This window comes from Triplophysa rosa, linkage group LG1 (genome assembly GCF_024868665.1).
Source record: "Triplophysa rosa linkage group LG1, Trosa_1v2, whole genome shotgun sequence".
Lineage (NCBI taxonomy): Eukaryota > Metazoa > Chordata > Actinopteri > Cypriniformes > Nemacheilidae > Triplophysa > Triplophysa rosa.
In genome coordinates this window covers 27,096,161-27,119,913 of record NC_079890.1, presented here as the reverse complement: position 1 = coordinate 27,119,913, position 23,753 = coordinate 27,096,161, and the positions used below count along the sequence as shown (strand labels likewise).

The window sequence follows — 23,753 nt, the reverse complement described above, 5'->3', positions numbered from 1 at the left end:
TAAGAGCAATATCATATATCTAGGCTGTTTGCACTGAGGGACATTAAAGGAAACCTGATCGTATTTTCCAGTGTGAGCTATAATTTTCCAGTTTGTGGCTGTACGTATCAGATTGTCAAAACATTGAGTGTGAACTGGCTGCGCTGTTCTGTGTGGCAAAAGTCACGCCAACAGTATAGGTAAACAAAGGTAATGTCTAAACTACACCTCAATCACAACCGATTGTAGAAAATGGCAAGGCTAAAGACAGGGTCATTCCTCGAACTATGGCGCCCTGTAATGTTAGGGCAGAACAAAGCCCTGATCAGATTCTCCTGTGATGGAGGAGCAGTGTGATGCTGTGTGTGTGCGTTTGAGGGTAGATCAGTGTGTGTATGCGTATGGCCTGATATATGGATGATAACACTAATTAGCTCATTTTGTTTGGGGCACAACACTCATTAAAAACCCAGTGGGACCATTAACGTTACCGTCCCTCCAAAACGCTGCAACCGCCATATTAATCTCTCCAGCTCTCACTCCTAATGGCGACCGCTTCAGGTTGGGTTGAGGAAGAAAATAAATAAGCCAAATAACGAAATATTTTTTTTGCTTTTCTCTTTTCTTGCGCACGAGACACCCCCCTCTTCCTTCAATTAATATCCATTAATGCTGAAGTTCACAAACACGTTCTTTTCCAGCACCAATTACTCTATGTACCTTCTGCTCAAGGCTAAACTCAGAAACGGTGTATGCATAAGCATGCAGGATTCACCCGGGCTGGTTTTGACAGTGTTTTCAGCCTTATGTGGTAATGTACCCATAATTCCACTGCTTCTCCGCAGCTTGCGCTGCCATAAGGCACCACTTACAGCGAGACAGCGGAGTCTGATATCTCAGGCCTGTTAGGATTAGGAGGGTAGACGTAGCATCCTGCTAATAGACCGAACGCGCAAGCCGAACTCTCGAGGGTCAGTCACGCGGAATCTTTAATGTGTCTGCTTTTCGCACCGTTTTTCAAACACCACAACCTGTTCGGGGATTTTCATTCAGCTGCGCTTTACGAGAGACTCACGACGCAAGCTATCAAAAATCGAGTCACAGTGCATGGCACGCATCCATTCTCAAAAAGCCTTCCAGAAACCAAGTCTACCCCTTACGCCCGGCGAGGGCACATGGTGAGAAACAGCAATTCACACTAACTAGGAACCCACTCCTCCACCAAGTCAGGCCTGGATGGAGGAGGGTGAAAGGGCTAATATTCTCTATCTCCAAGCTGGATATTAGGAGTGTTGATGAGATCTATGAGTTTGCCATTTGCCCGTGGAGCGGCGAGGCTGCGGCAGAGCCGGGTACCATATGGCTGGTGAGAGATTTCCTCCCTCTTTTCCCCCTTTCTGCGCGTGACAGCTGGATGCCTGCTAACAGGGGACGAGGAGCTTGGCAGCTGCAAGCTGAGAGCAATGCTTTGATGCCGTGCCGTGCAACTAACGCAAACTTTCTACAGGTAGGTGAGGGGAGGATAAGACGTATAGACGGCAAGAGTGGGAAAGGGGCAAGAGGGAGATGGTGTGCCAAGAGAACGGGGAGGAGGGAAAAGGCTTCTGGGATCACATTAAAACGTACAGCTGGCAAGTACAAAAGTGAGAGAGCTGTTTTTTATATTTTTCTCTTTTTTCTTCGAGTCAAAGGGGCTTTCATCATCTGAAAAAGCTTCCTTTGGAAACAATGATGCAGGTATGAGGATGTTTTGAAGAGAATGAATAAAACACTTCATCTCCTCTTTTGCTGTTTTAATCAATGCCGAATAAAAAGCAGCTGGTAGAACATCGAATTTCACACAACAGAGAAGCTCTACGTAGAGGTCTAAATTACTAGATTAAAGATGGAATGCAGTGCTGTCATTTTATATTTTTGGGGGGGGGTGGGATTGGGGAAAAGGGTGATGATGATGATTCAAGTGTCTCTGCGTGGAAGGAAATGGATAGCACCACCATGCTGATGAGTCAAATGTCCCTCCTTTGGGGAAGCTTGTCAGCCCTCTCCTGTGAGAATGGAGAGGGGGTAAAGCATAGACATACTCCAGTGAAGATGCCACAGTGCCCTCCACTCCAGATCAAACAACTCAACTCTTATTAATCACGATCCGCTCACTCTAAACAGGAGGTAGTCATGTTCAAAGTGCCACTTACTGTCACTGTCTGTGGTCACAAAACAATGTGGTGGCCTGTTTCAGTTAGAGAGAAAGAAAACACAACTTGATGCTTGCAAATGTAAACTGAACATAGAAAGAAGTAGGAAAAAATGTTTACCGCGAGTAACAGAAAACAAGACAGCACAGATTTGCTGCCGTCAAAATCATCCAGGTGGTCGTGGCATACTGGCGTTGGTTAAGGAGAGTCCCAAACCAGTGATTAGTCAAGAAGAAATATTAATTCCTTCACTCATACATTAATTCTATAAGGATGTCAGGTGGATGAGCAGCCAACCACGCCCCTCAGAGGTGTCAATTTTTAGATTTCCGAGAACTTTATGTAGTATAAGATGTTCATTTGGTCTTATTCAAACAGAAAAATGGATTTGGCCTTGTTTTAGAAACCTAAAATATTGTATCCTTTCAAATTAAGTTGCATGATTATTGTAAAATGTTCAAAGTGTTAGCCACAGTGTTAGGTCTTTGCACATACAGTCTGAAATTTTCGTATGCGTTTTTTCGTATTTGGCTCTCGATTGTACGGTGTCTCCGAATTGTTATAAAAGGCCATTCAAAATGCTTGACGGATGCGAAAAACGCAGAAAATCGAACCCGGTCCGAATGTTTTTATGACGGACGAAAATATCGGAGGCAGTGTGTAAATGTGATTGACACAACGTGAGGTCGTATTTATTTTTTAACGTGCAGAAATTTCGGACTCAATGTGCAATGGGCTTAAATGTCCAATAAAAAAAATCTCCCTACCCTTATTTTATATCAAAACTGCTTTTAAAAAAATGCATGTTAAAAGCAGGCTATCAAGTTCAGTTAAATTTTGCCTGGATTTTAAAAAATAATGTGTTAAACCTGTCTCCCTTCACACAACAAAAAAACTTTGCCACTACCCAGTCCCAGGAAATACTTAGTAGTGCAATTAGGATGATTCATATAAACACATGATACTTCCTAATTATTTTTTCTTGCATTTTTGTTTTCCACTTTTCTCTTCCGTTGTTCTCATGTTTCTTTCACATGTACTTTCTTCTCACTCATTCGCCATCATTATTTTAGACATTCATGAGTTTCCATCCCTCATAACACATACAGTGTTTTCACTCATTTAGAACTGCATTCATTTTCACCCGTGCCTCACTTCCACCATGTGTTCATCTCTCCCTCATTGTAGTTACTTTACTGCAGACAGGATGGCTTCGCTGGGGCCGCTCTCTCTTGCCCTCGCCTGCCAGCATAGGGGTCTGTTGGGGGAGAGGTTTGCCCAACCAAGGCAGTGTGTCATTCTGGATCTTTATTTCCCCGAGTTGCATTACCATCCAAATCTTTTGCCTTCATAATCTCAGCGCTCGGCGTTCGGCTCCAAGAAGCGTATGACTGATTTTTTAATTCCCTCCAAGCGCTGTATCTCCCCGTGTTTCTTTCCTTCTGTTTTCTCCATCCTCATGCTCTATTCTTTTTTCTATCCCTGTTTCATCCACTCTAATTTTATCACTCAGGCGTTTTTCAATCTTGCTTTTTAGGTTTTATTAGCTGGTCTGACCATCATTTGCTCATTTCAGCCTGCCTTTACATGCTACCTCTATCTCTCTCTGCCTCTTTTTCTTTCTCTCCTGACAGCCCTCCCTTCTTCTCCTCCATCCCTCTCTCTCTCTCTCTCTCTCTCCAGGCCCCCTGTTGCTGCCTGCTACCAGAGCCGTGGTGTGGAGTTTGGCTGAAGCCGAGAGGAGCAGCTGGGCCAGGCTAACGGGGAATGATAATGACCTCAGAAATCTGCTGCTCGCTCCACAACAATAGGGTGCTCAGTCTAGTGGAAAATTGTGTTCATCAGCTAGCTCTGCTCACTTACTAATTGACATTGCCAAATATTTTAAGAACAATTGGAATGCACAGGCAAAAAAAAAGAAAATGAAGATCTTAATCCGTGGACTTTTTTGCCCAGTTTCCTTTTTTACCCTTCTTTTGCCTTTGATTGGAAGATAACTATCACTAAAATGAAGATGGGGGGCAGAGAAGAAGACGCAAACTTTTCATGTCATTATCTGCCTCATGTCAGTGCCGTGATGTTGACACAAAAGGGTTTTTTATGCGGCCTGTCAATGGGGTTAGGAGAGAGACGGAGAGAGAGAGGAGGGGAGAGATACTCATCAGTGCATGATGAATGCCTGTAAAGCCCCCCCTCCTTCTCTCCTAGCCGTGCCGTGGCGAGGGGGGTGGACTTTGACACATGTGTTTTTCTCTCCCTAAATACTGCTTTTAATCTACATAATGTTCTTGCTTTACACCTCTGTAACTTGTGTTTGCGCAACTGTGTGAAAGAAAGACGCTAAACGAGAAAGAGAGAGTGAGACAGACACAGGAGAAAGGAAAGGAAGAGAAGGAAGATTCTTCTGTCATGATATCATATGGCTGGTCCTCCATATTTAATGAGACAAAGGTCAATGTATTCACTTGCTCTTTCACACGGGAGGCACCCCAATCATGCCAAAGTTAACTTGTTCAAACAAAGCGCCCTCCCACCCAGATATGCCATTTGTATGCACTGGTTCGAGAGCGAGAGAGAGACAGGCGATTTCATTCCAGAGGAATTCAGCTCTGACAGAGGAAGACAGCTGTCGCCCTTTCCTCAACATTCTCATCAGACACAAAAACGAGAGCGCCATCCAACCTCTCAGCAAATAAAGTTTCTTTCGAACTTTGACGTTTTGTTTTCTTCTATAAAGAATGTTATTGTCAACAGTGACACTCGCGTCTACTTTAGCGCGCAGTAATTCAAAACTCAATTCGATTTAAGAAATACGCAATCGTGCTTTTTTTCCTCAGTGGTTTGATAATGACATTTTCATACGCTTCAGTCAAGATGGTTCAGTTTTTCTAACAAGTACAATTAATAGTATACAAGACCACATTATCTCGTTTAAAGCGACGACACCTCTGCCGTCGCCAGAAAGACGTCATATTGATGCATTTAAAATATTAATATTCAAACTCTCTAGCTCCCCCAGTACGACAGCCTTCTGTTGGGGAAAGATAAATATTATGTTTTAATTATAAAAACATAAAACAGAAATGAAGCGACTGATGAAAAAGCGCAGCATTGCCAAGGAGGCTTGTATGCAAAGGTAAGCAATGTTTTGGCAAAGACATGGAATTAAAATCTGGTATACTGCACGCGGCTTTCTCTCTCTCTCTCTCCCTCTCTTTTTCTCTCTTCCTCTGAGCAGTACATAGCTTGCCGTTGTCTCCATAACCAAGCGGGGAATCCTAACAGGATCATTAAGACATAAAACAGACTGATAAATGTTTCATAAGGACTGCCCGTTGATAGCCTCACAGGGGTACGGTGAGCACAGAGAGACGACACTAGCAGCAGCTCTTTCATATACACTTTGGAATACAATTGGAATTTTAAATATAGTGGAAAAAAAGCAATGCTAATTCCCACTATGGGTAATATTTACAAATTGAGAGAAAGAGAGAGAGAGAGAGACAGAGAGAGACAGAGCGAGAGAGAGAGAGAGAGAGGGAGAGAGAGAGTATAACAGGGAAACAGAGAAAAGTGAGCATGCGAAACCGAGAAATCAAATGAGCTGCTGCAAAGGGGAAATAAATTGCCCTTTTATTGTTCAAGCGTGCACAAAAATACTAAGTCTACATTTATCTAAGACATGTCAATCAACTGAGCACACTGACAATTAGCACGTTGAATAGAACTTTTATCATTTAAAAGACACCAGAGTCCTGACCCACTGTATTGAAATAAAGCGGTGTAATAACATTTTCCTCACACACTTTCTTGTATTAAATTCCAAAAAAGATGACAGATTTCAGGTTTGGGGAGAATTAAGACATATAAATTAAGCTATATTTGCATATAAAGACTAGACGCAGTATCCAAAAAATGAGAGTGAGAGTGATGCATGCTGGGTGAGAGAGGGCAGAGGGCACAAACGGCAATGAAGGTGAATGATAGGAATAAACATTGACATAATTCTTCCAAGGTCTGCACTTCCTAATTAGCACAGAGAAAGATGTAGCGTGTCCTCGTTTTTAAGGTTTTGGAGAGCAACAGAGACATTTTTAAGAAAAAGAGAGAGGGTGAGAGAATGTCACAGAGGTGATGTTAGTGATAAGTAATACTTCTGTCTCACAAAATATATGTAATTTTAGTTCTCAGCTCAGCTCATTTCCTGCCACAACTGTCAAATTTCTGTACATATATGAACATTCAGCACCACCGTCTCATAGTACGATCTTAACCCATCAAATATAGTGTTACAAAAACAGCAATACTTGCATTGCACACTGTGTAACTCTTCTTTCTGATATTGACTGGACGTGGCTTAAAAAGTATAGCATTAAATATTCCCATATCTCTGATGTCCTTACGTAATCTATAAACCTGTGATCAGGAAGGTGGAAGAGGTCCGTGTCTCTGTAGATAGAGAAGCATTTTGCAAAGCAGTTTGGGTTATTTTGACTTTAATTACACTGAAATACATTGTAACAGTAAGTCTGCATGTGTAATTACACCAATTTGTAATTGTGCAATTAGATGAATATCCATGCTTTATAACCTAAGGCATCCATTGGCAAATCCAATTTCAATTTGTATGAAGCAAGTGTTTCGCCCAAAACGGCGGCAAGCTGTAAAGACCTGGGGATACACTGATAATCCTTGCCGTGTTAAAATGCTCTTCCTCTTAACAATATTTAGACATGGGGGATTCTCAACTGGAGGAAAAAGACAAGGCAGGTTCGTAGCCCCAAGCAACAAAGATCATGTGGTAGAAAAAGGCCATTCATAAAGACCAGATGATTTTTACTTGGTTTTGTAGAGTTAGTTGTACTTGAATCTGGCCAGATTTTGATCAAAATTAAGCATGTGTACATTTCCCTGATAAAAAAATGTTGATGATTTTATTTTGTGTTGCTTGCTTATCGACTACAAACATGCCTTGTTTTTTACCTGCAGTTAAGCATGTTCCATATATTGTTCCTAATATACAGATATACAGTATATATAAAAACTTGACTATATATTTGTAATTAGTTTTATTAAATCTATCTTTTATCAAATCTACTATTAAATATTTATTTCATAAAAATATATAAAATCATTTTAATCTTTTATTTTTATTGAATATATATTTAATTAAACTAATATATGCAATATATACATTACAAATATAGACAAGTTTTAATGGTGTGTTTTCTTTTTCAGTCTATGCTTTGCTTCTATTCCAGTCTCTCTCTCTCTCTCTCTCCCTCTCTCTCAGCTGTCACTCAAAGGCCTACAATAATGAATTTAGAAACACTATCAGGAATGAGCCCCCCTTGTTTATGAAGCCCAATTCAGAGTGCGAAATCTGAAATAACAATAGATCCCCTCCTCAGTCAAGCCAATCTTGTAATGGTAATAAGAAATAAAAGAGAATGGGGAAAAACGTAATAAACTAAAAAAGAGAGAGAATGAAAGAGAAGGAAGAGATGTACAGAGGCTGGAAATTCTATTGCACAAGAAGCATATTTAAGGTCGATTATTGAGAAGAGAAAAGAAAAGGCCTTTAGAGGACATTTCTGAGGCAACTTTTTTTCCTTTTTATCTGTCTCTCTCTGTGTTTAAACAAGTGCAGTGTCAAAGACAAAAGCGATTGTGTCGACCTTCTTTCACAGTTGAGATGTTATTGTTGATTACTGTAATTCAAGTTTAACTCAAAATTGCAGTGGGTAGGTGGTTTAGAGGTTGGTTGAGCTTGTTGAAGGGAGACGGCAGATAAAACTGCCGTATGTTAAAGAGAGGGGATAAAAAACAGCAAATAAAATCGACTGATGATAAAGGAAGTCTGTTCTCTTTGGGTTAGAGGAACATGTGAGATATTAAAAGTAAAACAGAGGTATGGCATGCCACATCCTGTTGCAAAGTACGTAAACATACACACCACCCCCTAAAAGAAATGTAATAAAGAACACACATGCACGCACCCGCATTTTTAAAACACGGCCCTTGAGAATTGTTTTCTTGTTGGAATCATTTCTACGTATGAGGCAGATTCAGCTGGTTCTTGGTGAGAGAGGAAATACTTTTCTGCACCTTATACATTTTCGGGGCTAATAAAGTTACACAACATTAAACCAAAACACAGGCAGGCTCACAGACGATGCAACACTTCCTTTCCTGTACATCACACCTTTTACTTTACTGGGGTTTAGTACATGCTTTGTGCCATGGCCCAAAAACACAGCCCCTTTAACATGTGCATGCATACTTTTAAATAGCTACTGTATGTCAGGGAATCTGCCAAACTGCTTTCCCCTACCATGGCATCACTCCGTCATGAAAAAACACACGCCTGTGCTTGCAGGCAAAGAGACCTGAAGGTCAATCTTAAGACAAGGGGGGACCGGCATTATGCCCACTTCACAGTGAGAAGTCTCTGCCCGCTAACTGAGCTGGGCAGTAACGTGGGATTTCAGCTTGTGATCACACTCCACCTTGACACTAACTCTTACCCACAGGGTGGAGAGAGGGAGAGATAGAGAGTGTGAGATTGATATACTGTATATAGTATAGGTATTAATTAGTGACCAGGTTAGAAATATTATTAATAATAAATATATCTTACATTTGTTTCATGTTGGTTTAAATAAAAGTTAAAAAGAAATGAATAAATTGTATATGCTTTCTGCAGAAGTATCCAATTACCTGTGTTGCATAAACTTGTGCAAAAAAAAACAAGAAAAAAAAACGGTTGTGATAAGATTTATAAAAGTTAAAATATGTGAAACTAACAAAGCATATATTAAATGCATAAAGAGGTGCATGACAATACAAGTGCTTGGATGTGGCACTGGCCTCCATCAGCTAAACAATCAGGAAAGTTACAGCTTTGTCACAACTAAAAAGGTTGTTCTTCACCATTCTCTGTGCAAACAAGAACAAAAATCACAATAAACTTAAGAGTTCAGAAGCGAAGAGGAGATTATAGGTGAAACGATCATTCTCTGAAGGAGTGGCACAACTCAAGAATCACGTAAGAGGATGTTTGGAGTTTGCCAAAAAGCATTTTAATGGCCCAGCTGCAACATCCAACAAGATTTTATTGAAAGATAAGAACAAGCTAGAGCTTTCCAGCCAAACTATGTGACACAAATGTTACTCTGTGTCTTTGTTATTTAAGTTTGAACTATCTATTTGTCATTATATTTTTATGTTTTTGAGACAGCTATAATAAACACAAGGCCATAACCAAGATCTTAATCCAATCTAATGATTCTACTTTTCATTTAAAAAAGGTCAGGAAAAGATGAAAAAAGATCAAAATAAGTATTTGGTTATAGCTATCTGGCTAATGCCCTGCATGTCACTGTTACTGTACATACTATACGAGTGCACACTAAAAATGTTTTTTCTTTATGAAAAAAAATCTAATTTAGACCTATAAATAATCAGAAACATTTAAAACAAAACAACCCTATGAAATTAAATAACTAATTTCTAAGATTTTGCATTGTTTTGTCACTAATCAATTATGCATTTTTTTCCTAGGCAAGTGAAATTGCATACAAAATTCATCTTAATGTTTCGTTTTGTAGTTAAAAAGAAGACATTATTATATAAAAATATATGAATATATACGATTATATTATTATTATTAAAGCACATGATAAAAACAAACTCCCAATAGAGAGTCTAGCAGACAGATACATACAGAAGGGGGAAAGACAACGTATAGCTAAACAATTGAGGGCATGTTAATGAAATATCACATGACCAATTCACTCAGATGAGTGTGGCTTAAATCCCGTTCTGCTCATGTATGATAAATGCTATGAGAGTGTCAAAGAATCAAGAAATAAATTGTATATTAATTCTCCGTCCCCTGATTCAGTTAGTGCTTAACCTTATATAAATAATAACAGTAACACTAATCACTTTAATTCCAAACACACTGCCAATCTTACAAAGGCCTGAGAGGAGTTTATAACATGCCATACTTTAAATCTCAAAGTAGTAAAAGAGATGCAAAAGAAATAAAACTTCATGCATTAAAATTCACATTTTATAATTACTTCGGCAACATACCCTCCTTTCTGTGTTTAGGTTTAATAGTCTCTGTAAAGAAAATAGGTTTTATCTCAGTCTCATTTTCATTAATTCCTAATTGGGGTGGGGGTTGTCTGTTATTATTCCTTAGATTAAAATAAACATAGCCCATTGCATGTTCAAACTCATCTCACTACATGAGGGTGATAAGGACTGGGAATAAATAAACAATTTCTTCTTTGCTGTTGAAATTAACTTGCTTAGAGCCTTAAGCTAAGCCTTTTTTTTGGATGACTTAAAAGCACATTTTACCCAGCAAATGAAGTTCTTTTTTTTTTGACCTGCTTTATATGTATATCTTTAATTAGTGTCTTGTTTAGCTTAAGCTAACTGATTATCACATAGACGTGACCTAATTAACAGCCAGGCTTCCTAACAGTGGTGTACCACCCCAAGGAATGAGAAAGTTACCTTTAAAACTTCTGTAATCATTAGCTGCAGCTTCACTTAATCCCACTAAACATACACTTTATCTCACAAGCTCGGAGTTTCTCAGCTGGGGTGGATTCGTTGTCCTTTTCTTTTAAAGGAGAATATTTAAATCACCCGTAATGTCCGTATACATACAGCCTTCAACTGTAAGCACGGCAAAGGGGTGTTTTATAATAACGAACGGCACATTTTAAAGACATTCCACCACCAAGAGCATGCCAAAGTAAGGTATTATTATCTTAGTAATGAATTTGTTTAAACTAGGCTAAAAGACAGAAAGGAATGATGTCAACTCATTCGAATGCACTCCAAGGATGTTTCATGGTTATTTGAACAATAACATTAAGCATCCCAGTTATGCACGGAATGTGCTTTTCAGATTTACCTTTTTTCCTACACGCCCATCAGATTTAATCACCTCCTGACACAACATCACCACAATCACCCATTTTCTTTTAAGTGTAAGAACCAAATGTCAGTCATACCCAAGCACTCAAGCAGTCACATACAAAACACGGTGCCTTCGCTGCATTAGCTGTTTATATAAACTATTAAAGTCCATTTCTAACTTACAAAGCTTTAAAAGGATAGTTCATCCAAAAATGAAAATTCTGTCATCATTTACTCACCCCCTTATCATTTCAAACCTGTATGACTTTCTTCTGCAGAACACAAAAGAAGATATTTTGGAAAATGTTGGTAACCGACCAACGGCAATACCCATTCACTTCTATTGTATGAACACAAATCCAAAGCAAGTCAAAGGGTGCTGCCGTTGTTTGGTTACCAACATTCTTCAAAATATTTTGTGTTATGCAAAAGAAAGTCATACAGGTTTAAAATGACAACAGGGTGAGCAAATGATGACAGAACTTACATTTTTGGGTGAACTTTTAAAGCTTTGCAAGTTAGAAATTGGCTTGTGCTTTTGGCTTGTTATATACTATATACTATACTTGTTGTCATGGGTGAAATAATATGTATGCTGAACAGATCTTACCTGAAGATGGAGAAGACGGGTGGGGACTGTCATCCTGCACACTGCCTGTTTGGGAGTGTCCGCCTCCAGCACCGCTTTCCTCTGTCACATTGGAGGAGCCCGGGGTGGTGGATCGGCTGATGGACTGAGACTCGGGGTCGCTGGCTGAGCCACGCCTTTCGTCCAGACCATGCTGGGAGCTGTCCTCTAGGGATCGACGGTCCTTGTTGTGAACCCGGGAGTGGACCACCATCTGGTGGTAGGTTCTGAAGACTCTGCCACAGTCAGGACACTCAGTGGGTTTTTCTTTAAGGCCGGCCAAGCTGTACTCAAGCCCTTGGCCGAGGCCTAAACCCCCATGGTGAGACAAGAACTCACGGTGGCTATCAAAGCTTACACCTTCATCTTTTAACGGCATCATGCCTCCACTGGACTTCACTCCATGGAGGACTTCAGGATGTTGCTTCTGCTTGGAACCATCACTAGAGGCTAGTGCTGGGTGCTCATGCTTATCTTTCGCAAATGGAGCAATGCCAGGTGCACTTGCAAGATCATCTTCTTGTCCGTGCACCCCATGGTGCTGCTCTTTAGGCATGAAGGAGCGTTCCATGGCCATTCCACGTGCCATAATTTGCCATGCTTGGTAGCTGTTCAGGGGGTCCATCTCTGCCACCTTAGCTGCGGCTTGCAAGCGCTCCATACAGCTTGACTTCAGGGGAGGTACCAGGTTTAGGCAACCCAAGAGTGAGCGCTTCTCATTTTCTCCAAAACCATGGCCCATGCCGGCCATTGGGTTCAGGAGCTTTCCAAGCATCTCCTTCTCCTTCATGGCTATACCAGCCTTGGCCAGCATCTGGTGTTGTTGTTCAGCTAGGCCTTGTTTGTCAGGTGTGAGGAAGCCACTTTGCAGGCAAGAAATGTAGCGTGAGTACAGGTTGGCATGGGCTTCTTGAGCCAGGCTGCTCATACTGTTAATAGAGGGTCTATCTTCATCAACTCCAACTGTGGGTTTGCTCTTGATGGCCAGTTTATTGAGATGCACCTTCATGTGATTTTTCAGGAACCAGGGCTCCTTGAATCGACGTCCGCAGATCTGGCAACAATGTTCAAAGGAGTCCTTGTGTTTCCTCATGTGGCCTTTAAGGAACCAAGCTTGGCTAAAGACCTGACCACAGACCTCACAGCGAAATTCATTGGCAGGTTTTTCTCCACCGCCAGCTCCTGTGCCCTGCCCTTGAGCTGATTCAGCTGTGATGTGGGTTTTCTCCACATGACTGATGAGGTCCTCCTCCTGGGAAGCAGCAAATTCACACAGGGTGCACTTGTAGGGTTTGTGGAGAATGCGAATGTGGCGCTCTAGCTCCTCACGCTTCTTAAATTTACCCTTGCAGAAAGTGCATCTGAACCCCTGGGCTGGGTTGAGTGTTTGCTCATCTGCAGGCTTAGGCGAGGCAGACGGCTGGGTCAGTCCATCAGGTGAGCCTCCGATGTTGGTGGGAGAAAGCAGGCCACATGCAGAGCCAGGCTGTTGCTGGTTGTGACTCTGAATGCCCACGTGTGGTGGAAGAGGTTGTGAGGGCTGCAGCAGGCTGCCCCTCATTTGCTTATCACGTAGAATGGCCCTCTCTTCTAGTTCATGAAGAAGCCTGTTCTCCTCGCGTACGCGACCGCGGCCCTTTCCAAGATTTCCCAGCTTATGGGTACGGAGGTGGATCTTCAGGTTACCTTTTTGAGCAGCTCGGTGGTCACAATAGGGGCATTTGAAGGGTTTCTCTCCAGTGTGTGTACGCATATGAAGAGACAGAATGCTGTTGAAGCGAAATCGTTTGCCGCATAGCGGACAAGGGTATTTACGGTTCTTGCGGGCATCATCTTCTATGTCATTCATCTGGGAAATGATTCCCAAGTTCTGCCCGTTCAGAAACTGTTGCAAATCAACACGGCCATTGAGACCACTTAGGGCACCCACATCCATGTCACGGTTAAGTTGGTTGGCCAACAAGGCCATCTGACTGCTGATTGGCTGACTAGCTAAGGCAGCGTGGGTTTTTTCATCCAGTGGGGTGGCTGCCTTTTCATCTGGGATCTGCTGGCGACTCTGTAGTTCAGGAAAGGCATGACCCAGCTGAGCAGTTAGCTGGTGCAGTTTCTGACTGATTGGGTAACGGCCATTAAGCACTGCGTTGCTGAGATGGGGGTCAGCATCAGAGACCACCGAGGATACACCAAGGCACAAACTAGAGTCCTCCATCCTAGAAGACAAAAACACAGAACAGGTATTGAGTCAGGCATTCAAGAACAAGGAGAAGAGCAGATGTTCAGGCAATATACACCTCTATGTAGCCTTAAGGTGCAGTTTCACTGATACACTCATTGTATTATCACTATGAACAATCAACAGGAAACACAATATATAAATATATGTAAAATGATACATGGAACATCAGGTACCCCGTAACAAACATTAACAAAGAAGTAAACATGCAATGATTTAAATGGAATAGGGTGCAACAAACTTTCTTAACCTCACCATTGTCTGTCAACAGTGGTGTAGGATTTCATGGAGAAAAATACTTTTTTACTCAGACCTTTTAAGACACTCTGTGGTGTTATAAAGGTCATATTTCCAAATTGAAAGCCTCACAGCCTCAAGTAGTCACTTTTTTAGGCATGAGTACAAACACAAAGGTGTTTAGTTTTTTGCTGAAGTAGGTGTAAGTGTGAACATAAAAGCAAAACAGTAGATGCAATCTTTTGTAGATCTCCATCGCAGATTACATGCTGCATTGTCTGGCAAAGGAAATCACACTATAAGGCAGTTAATTCAGTTCATTCTTAAGTACCCTTTGTGTGTCAGCAGTCTGAATACAGTGTGAGGAAATGGTTAACAACGATGACTGCACTTCAGTGACAAGTGTGAAGAAAAAAAAGGAGTGAGTTCATCTCCGTCTGATTTATGAAGTACTACATGTACTCTCACACTTGGGGAGAGAAGCTGCAACTCTCAGAACTTTTTCTCAAACAGTAACACAATTTTGGAGGCAATAATTACCCAGTAAACACGGCAAGGCGCCGCATAATTAAGCTACTTGGTCCCATCCTATCAGAATCCCTCCAATTACACGCCTTAATGAAACGGAGCAATGGTATTGTCATGAAGCCGCCGCAATACTACAATTATGATATTAACAATAGCACTTAAAACCAAGGGGTTACTCCAGTAAACACAAGCCCTTATCTCACTGCTGCGACACTTGTCTTGGCGTAATTTTCCATTAAGAGGCACATTACGTTTGATGCAAATCATTCTGTGTTCACCTTCTTTTTTTCCCTCTCTGTTCTCTCACTCTCGTATGGCTTCCGATGAGAAGAAAACAACAGTTGGCGTTATTGAAAAGGTTCCCAATGTATCACAGGCTTCCCAGTCATTTAAAATGGTCACAGAGCGGCCCCATGCACCGTCGGGCTAAACCGAAGCGGCGCCTGTTGTCATCTGGCTTGGTTGGGTTTATTCAGGATGCTGCTCACCATCTTAAGGAAGGATAATGATGCTGCCGCATTCCCCTGAGACGGACAGGGTCAAGCTTCAGAAACCATACAGTGAGTTTTGCTTTGGTCAACAAAATATTGTATAACATCTCATTAAGCTGATTAGTATGCAGCCTGGTTACAGCGGCTATGCACTTTAACACACGATTACAAACATAAAAATAAATGCACTGTGGTCATTTTAACAAAGACAATGGCAAGAGCAGATGTTCAGGAAATTGCGTCCAGAATGATAGAGGTGAGAGTTTTCGATCCACTCCACTTTTATTTAGAGACACATGCTGGTGTCTCCTCGCACACGGTTTCCCACACACACACACAAACACACTGTTAACCGCCTGAGGGGTAAGGTGTTCTCGGGCAGGATACCCACACCCTTTGGTCATTAATAAACCTTTTAAATGGTACAGATTGACCCAGTTTACTTATTGGAGAGGGACTACCTAATGACTCAGCACCTGCAGTCTATGTGCTGCTGACACATTATATTTCAGTCTTTCTCAGTGAGGTATGACAGTTCAGTGTGAGCGCAGTGGCTCATCACAATGCTGTACAAACATACATGCCTGTTTTTCACATGACCCAATGCACAGGAAAACAAATAACTGATTTCTTTGTTGATAAGCAGCAGAAATTCAAACCAGTTGGTGGAACGTTTTGGTCTGACAGTCAAAAAAAAAGTGCACTGGTTGAGACTGACACAGAAAGACTAACAAACACACATACAGTACACACAGACTCCAGTGGAAGGCAGTGGGCTTGGAGCACATATTTGCTGATGCTCTCATAAGAACTCTAATAAGGGCCGCCTGTTCTTTAGCTATTTGCTCTTCCTACGCCATGTTGGTTGCAATCTTATCTCCAGCATGAATAAAAAACACTGAGGCCGCTGCTAAACACACTGTGGGCTGCTGCTGAATGCCATTCCTCTTTTGTCCAGAGCTATAACTCTGAGGAATTTAAAAGGAAAAAAAAACGCTGGAATCGGAATGCGAACAATACACTGTAGGTGTATTATGTATTTAAAGACCGGGTGTGTTATAAACACACTCACGCGTGTAAGCATGTGCATGGCAAATTATAAGCGGCTAAGCAGTTTTGTGAGGTTTTCTGATATTCAGCAAAACGTAATACAGGAGTAAATGCAAGACAAATATAAACGGCGGACGGTTCGCTCTGCCAGGTCATCGAATTAAAGCCACAGTCCTCAGACAAAAGCAAACATTTAGTTTCTAAAATGCTGGCCAGGATGTGTCATGACTTTGGAGCTTCTTTGGGTATTGAATAGTTCAATTTTGTTCGAGTCATCGGAAATCTTGGCAGATATCAGACAAGGTCCTTTTTGAATGTGGCTAGCATGCCTTCTGCAAAAAGAAATCTATGATTTAAGCGAGGCATGATGAGCGGTTGCTCATTTGGAGAGATAACTGCTTGCCCTTTTCTTCTATTTGATTTCTTTCTTTATCTTTACCATATAACAAAGCCAGATAGACAATGGAACAATGTGAAATGAACTGACGAATCCAGTTTGTTTTTGAGCATAGCCTCGCCTGACGAGTGTATGCAAATGAAGTGCATTAATATGCCTTCTTTGCTCCCAAGTCATTTCATTTTTTTCTGATTAAAAAGGACATTTTATATGGTTAAAGAGGTGTCACACACACTTTCAGAGGCAGACAACAGTATGGAGTTCACATTTAAACTCAAACAAACAACATCACAGACACAGTCTACCTCATTTTAAAGAGCATCTATAAATAAATAAATCCATTAATAAATAAATTGAATACTGGGAATTCTTTATGAGAGGCATCACTTCGGAACAATTATCAGTAAAATGCATATTTTCCACAGTATAATTAGCAGAAACTTCATGCCAAGAGCCTTATCTCTAACGGCACAAAGTCATTAAAATCTAAATACATCTGCTCTTAAATATCGCCATGCTTAACGCATACCTGAAAACGCCTCCAAACCAAATCTGCAGAGCACATATGGGGGCAATTTGTCAAAAAAATGCACACACTTTAATTCAAAAAGATGAAAAGATTATACGTTGTGAAATGCACACGTGCATTTTTCCAAACTCTGTTCCATCTGATTCATCTTTGCATTTTACTTTTTCCCATACAAACTAGCAAACAAATTCAGAATGAATACCATAACATACCACACTGAAAGTCTTAACGTTTTGGTTCTCTGTTTTTCTTTAGCACGCATGTCTCTGTTATCTGCTTATGTAGGATGCCCTGCAAAGTTCTCCTTCCTCTGTTAGAAATGCTAATGCCTCACCTATTTGGATCAGTGCCATTGAGTCGTGGCCCACAGCATGTAGGCCTGACAGCAAACACGGCGGAGGCTCCTTGTCCCAGACCCCCGGCTCTCTCTTCCCGAGCTGGGGCAGCTGGGTTAGGCAGGAGCTAGACGAAACGATCGACGTCTCAGTGGTCTGATACTACCTGTCACACGTAGTGTAACAGCAGCAGCGTGCTCTAATTAACGCGTGCACCGCCGCCACGTCTCATGAAAAGCCACGAGACTTCCTTTAGTGCACTGTCACACAGGGCCCAGTGGCATGCAGCTTTACAGTCTGTGGTTAATACTCAGCCTTTCAAACAACATGGCAAAACAACCGGATTTATGTTTTATCTTAACCTCAATTTACCTCACGATCTCTTCTCTTCTGCAAACTCTGCAATTCACCTCTTAATTAGAGGGTGCACATGCCACAATCATACTGTTGTCCCTCTGTCCTTATCTTTTCTTTGTCAAGCAGGGCCATTGTTTTATCATCAGAGAACACGTCGCGTGATTTGTGCCTCCGCCGATTGCGCAACTTCGAGAAACATTTTATTGTAACCACCTTTCTAAGTTGCAGTCTAAATGAAGCTCTCACGTATTTTTGATGCGCGTAATATTTCAGAAAAAATAAATACTATGTCTCAACAGCATTCACTATTGTAACGAACATAGAACATTTTGCTAATTTCACGTGTCAAAAACATTTCCCAACAACAATTTCTGAAATCCAACGTCAGAAATATTAATACCAAGAATAATGCAAACTGAGTGATTAATAATATTTAATGCGTTTAACTTATTAACTTAACTTAACATGCACAAAATAAATGGATATCTATCAAAAATCAGCTCAAAAAGAAACCTGTTTTCACGTGTTTACATTCATAGTAATAAACCGGCTATGCGGAAAACCACAGAAGTTTGAGACTTGCCGGGTTTCTCGCGTGCAGTGACGTCATCGTCGATAGTCTGTTTTAGTAATTAAAAATTATGCGTTATTTTACTGTTACATCCGTTTGGGACTTTTACTATTGCGCTGTCAGACATGTGCACATACACAAAACTGAGAGAAAACTGGCAAAGGCGTTTACATGCAGCGCGGAATCGGAGTAATGGGTAAAAAACTACCTCTGCCGAGCGGGTTTTGCTTACGCCATTTATGAGCTTTCGCCGATCAAAGAAAACTGTTTTGCGCATTTACATGACCTTACTTGTTATCAGCTTATTAAGCATAATCGGAGTAAGACTGTGCATGTAAACGCACTCAGTGTCTTAGAAAAACAACTGATATGATATGTTATGTTATATAAGACATTTATTTTTCTGTTCTATGAGAATAACATGTCAGTCATACAAGCACTTCTTAATGAAGATACCTGTAGCAGCATCTATATGTAACTATGAGAAACAAACCCTTCAAAGCACTTTCAAAGTGACAAACACGAGGCAGCAAACAGGCTGCTAAACAAAGGTGTATCTAAGATATTTGAACTGATTGTGGTTTCTACGCCTGCAGTAAGCATTGCAAGATGCATGATTATGCTTTGCATAATCTTTGTGTCTTGGAGCTGGCATTCAAATAGCTTTCTGGAGGGCCACGTTTTGATTTGAGGACATCAAGGTGAACACGACCAAATCCAGGCCTCTGTAGTGACAAAATATGACATTAAACTTCAGGTGCACGTGCTAATTCGCGTCCTTGAGCCGGTCCTCTAGCGGCTCCTCGCAAATCAACACGGAGGGCAGTAGCAAGGTTCCATTTTAAAAACACATACATACACAAACTTACCACCACACGCGAGCAAACTTCAGCCTTGAACAGCCTCTCAACAAAGTGTTTTAATGTGTATGGCTAACCTCAAAGAGGACATAAAACACATCTAATCCTTAAATGTTCTAGATCTCACAGCATGTTCGAGCCTTAAATCAAATAACAGAGAGCAGATCTGGCTCTTTCGGGCTTTGAGTCTTGATTTAACATAATTTCTGTGTCCTTCCACATCTTTGTTCGGAAAAAAAAGTGTGTACACTTAGAGAATGCTGTGCTTTTTGGGAGCAGCGGGCGGGGGTTGTATTGACAAGTTAAACAAACTATACTCAAAGTATTTCTAACTTGAAATGGAAATAAAAAGATAGATTGCAGGGCCATTAGCTAGTCTGTTATTGTGAGGCGTTATCGACCAAACTCCATTGACTAATTACTATGCAGCAGATGATTAATTAATTATGAAAGAGGTCATCGCTATTGATAAATCAATCATTATTTACAGAAAGTGCGAAAGTCAGTTTTTTTCCACCCGATCATTAATGGCCCCGGTATAAAAGAAAATGGGGGGGGGTGTATTGGAAAATGGCTGCCATATGTTGCATTTTTAATGGATGGAAACAGCAATACATGCTATGCACTTATGGGAATATGGCCAGACGTGCACAAAAACAAAATCTTAAACGTTGCTAAAATTCATTGTGTGCTTATCAGCGAAGTTTGATCTGTCCCTCTCTCTCTGCTCGTGTTTAGTCTATTGCAGGTGGTCTTCAGAATACTTCTAATTAATCCAATAAAACGTACCTTGTTTTTCTTACTCCCGATGCTCTTTGACTGAACTGGATTATTAGTGGCTGTAATGAGGCATTAAGCAAAGGTTTCCAGCACAAGACCGAATCTGAATCAAACAAAGAAACGCACACGGAAAGGACAAACTCGTTCTCATCCAACAAACAGCTCGACGCATGATGCAGGCTGTTTTCTTATTTGTGGTTAGACAGTAGGTGACCTAATTATACCTAGTTTATGGTTTGAGACGCCACCACAGATGAATTGTTACAGTCACAAATACACGTGGGTTGGGCTGCCTTCCTCTCTACACAGCTCTGATCTGTTAGCTCAGCCCTCAAACTCTCACATTCTCCCCTGGTCTCTGTCTTGCACAATATGTTATTGAGAGAGTCTTAAGAGAGCATTTCAACAGGTAGTTCAGCTTACAGCTCATCTCTACAGATCAGTATGAGCCCACGAAAGGAAAAATGCTGCTCCTTTTATCCCGTAAGTCTGACAGACTTGTTGGGAAGCCAGGAGAGAGAAGATCAGTGGGGGACCAAAGAATTCCCACAGTTCATTGTCCTGGCCTGCTGCATCATCACCCTCATCATCATCTGGAGCCGGCCCGAAGCTCAAAGCCTCCCTTTATGTTTAACATTTGCGACATTATCCTGAAAACCAGCAGATGTGCCCTGTGTGTGTGTGTGTGTGTGTGTGTGTGTGTGTGCGTGTGTGTGTGTGTGTGTGTGTGTGTGTGTGTGTGTGTGTGTGCTGTACAATATAGTAGTCACAGCATGTGGAGTCTCCTGCCTGTAGCTCTCAGACTGGGAGAGAGGGAAAAGATGGATAACTGTGAGCATTTGTTCAATTGTTGAGGTGGTTAGAGTGGGATAAATGCCGTAATCTTCATACCCCTCACAAAGAAAGCTAGAAAGAACGTCAAGTGACCATTGTTCAAGACCTTATCCTAAAACATATTTGACTAAAGGTCAAAGCCATGACACAATTAATCTCTAAAACTTTCCCTTGCGGTTACCACCCACAACTACGAAGAAATTAAAAGGCTGTAATTGTACATGAGGTGACGGCTCAGAGGAAAATATGACTGCTCAGATGTTGCTCTTTCATAGCTCAGGAGACTTCAATGAGCTCCCAGTTATGGTTTGTGTAGTTATCCACTTGAAGTCTAAAAACAGACACAATGGTTAAAAGGGATGGTTCACACAAAATCATTTATTCACCCTCATGACATTCAAACCTTTATATGACTCTTTTCTGTTCTGAGAAATGTCTCATACAATGGAAGTCAATGAGGGCAAATGTTGTTTAGTTACCAGCATTCTTAAAAAATATCTTCTTTTGTGTTTTGCAAAAGAAAGAAAGCCATACAGGTTTTCATTTTTGGTTGAACTATCCCTTTGACATACAGCGACAATACAGAGCTATAAAAATAAATGTGGATATAACAGCCCTTGCAAATGTTTGATACAAAACTATGTTTTATATTGACCTCTGATTGCAGACTTTGGTGTCCAAGAAAACCAATGTTAAGATCTCTTCGGAAACTATAAAAAAGTCTAGGAGAATGGACTGAGATTTTAAATAGATTTGTGATTTTTCAAAACATCAGAAAAGAGCATTTAACCCAGTTTGACCTAATAGTCTTTTGGGAGTCCAATCAAGATTGTGTGTTAGAACAGAAGAGGACAAAGACGTGTCCTAGTGACAAAGCTGAGCGACCCGTGGACAAATCACTGATCATGCATGAATACACCTCAGCACAAAAAAACTCAACAACAATGAACCCAGTGTAGCGATGGGCAAAGGGGCAAACATCCAAACCTTACATCATCTCCACTTTTACTCAGGACAGCAGCTTTAGGACAGAGACAATACTACCACAAAAAAAACCCCTCATTGCCAGGAAAGATCATGCCTCTATTAAAAACCGCCATTGTGTTTTCAGTGAGGTCTGAGCATCACGCTCTGAACTCTTGCCTATGAGGGAATCTAAAGAGGACCTGAATAAATGTGATATGAAGCTGTATCAAAATCACTTATTTGACTGTCTGAAGGTGACAATCTGTTCTCTCTCGACACCCTCTCAGCTGTGGTGAACAAAGATTACCTTTGTGGAAAACTTAAATGTCAACGTAACCCCCAAATAAGTGAATATCAGAAATAATTGCTGTTTTCTTCTCGCACACGCTGGTTTTGTGCGCATGAGTTTTGCATAATGACTCCAACAAGGGGTGTTGTTTTGACAGGTGCTGAAATCGAGTCGAGAGGAGAGGGAGACAAGGTTCAATTTAGTTTGTGAATCTTTTAATTGTTGCATGGCTAATTAAAATAAAAGAGAAAAAAAGAGAAAAGATGTGACTCAACGTTCCCCAGTGTTTAACGCTGCTTGTGTGCATACATCGGCCCCAAATCGTGCCACCAAAGCCGCTCGACGTAATGGAGAAAATACAGAAGAGAAAAATCTGCTGCTACTTGAACATCCTTACCGGCTCTTCACAACTCCAGCCTGTAGTTTAGAGTTTTCACAAAACAAATGTATGGCTAATTAGAGATACTCATTAAGGAAGGCAAGTCAAGTAATTATTTTACATCATGCCGCCGTTAATTGAATGATTCTTCAATGTCTTTTGAAAATATCTCCTTTTTTGTCTCTCCCTTTTCCTTCGCGCACGCAGACGATAAGACTATAAACAGGTAGCGCAGCCATATGCTCTTGAATGAAAACGTACTTCTGTTGTGGCAAATGGGCTTTTTAAATATTGAACCGCTGCATGTCTTTTTAATATGGCTGATGTTAAATCTTCTTTATTCTGTCACTTTGATAAACTCTCGAGCTAAACCGAGAGAAAGTTTCACTTTTGTGAGAAACTTGACTGTCAAGACAGTTATGCAACCGTTCTCCGTCCATACGGCGTGTTTTTTTTAAAAGCAGCCCTCTGACATCCTGTTTAAGAAAGCCACTAATCTTATCAAAGGCATCAGGAAGTCAGAGTTGACTGGAAATGCTCATGTCTCTTTGTATATGCTACAATAATTGTTTTCTCTCCCTTTCTTATTTTTCTGTCTGTTACTTTGTATTTCTTTTCTGCCGTTCTACTGTTTGCCCGCAAGTGGAAAGAAAAGATACTAGTTCGCTTTTTCTTCACGATTCCTATAATCACTACCGAGAAACAGAGGAACAGTGTGGAGGTTGACTGTATGTTAAAAGGCCTCTCTTTATTAAGAAAAGTGTGTTTTATTATGGACTAATTGTGATGGGAGGAAGTGTGTGTGGAATGGGTGGACTCTGGAGAGAGGGCGGAGGACCTCAGGGAGATCAGGGCACATGTTTATTTATCAGCCTTTATCGGAAATGGTGAGGCCACAGATCCCAGCAGAATCAGAGAGAGAGAGGGGGGGAGAGAAACCCTCTTCTCTACCACAGGCCAGGCAGAAAACGTTTACTTCCCTGTCAGCGTTACACTGACACACGACTATGATTAAACAACCAAAGCAGAGCTGGTCAAACCTCAAAGGCTTTTTAAAATAAAAAAACAGATCTGTTCTGATCCGCAAAACAAAAAGCTGCATCCACTGGTTCTTTCTATGCTAACACAACTGCAACAAAAACAAGCAGGTGTTAACAAATCAAGTCTGTAGA

General features: G+C 41.0%; 1 protein-coding gene across 12 annotated transcripts in view; it reads right to left on the bottom strand.

Moving 5' to 3' along the window:
* znf536 (zinc finger protein 536) overlaps positions 1-23,753 on the bottom strand; it is a 177,301-nt gene that overhangs the window by 77,204 nt on the left and 76,344 nt on the right. For 11 of the 12 annotated variants that reach the window (XM_057329330.1, XM_057329411.1, XM_057329402.1 and 8 more), the window contains one exon: positions 11,725-13,955. In XM_057329330.1, the coding sequence (XP_057185313.1) occupies positions 11,725-13,955 (2,231 nt within the window). Of the gene's footprint in view, positions 1-11,724; positions 13,956-17,544; positions 17,694-23,753 lie in introns of those variants that run through there. The other variant, XM_057329393.1, reaches the window with a different exon arrangement.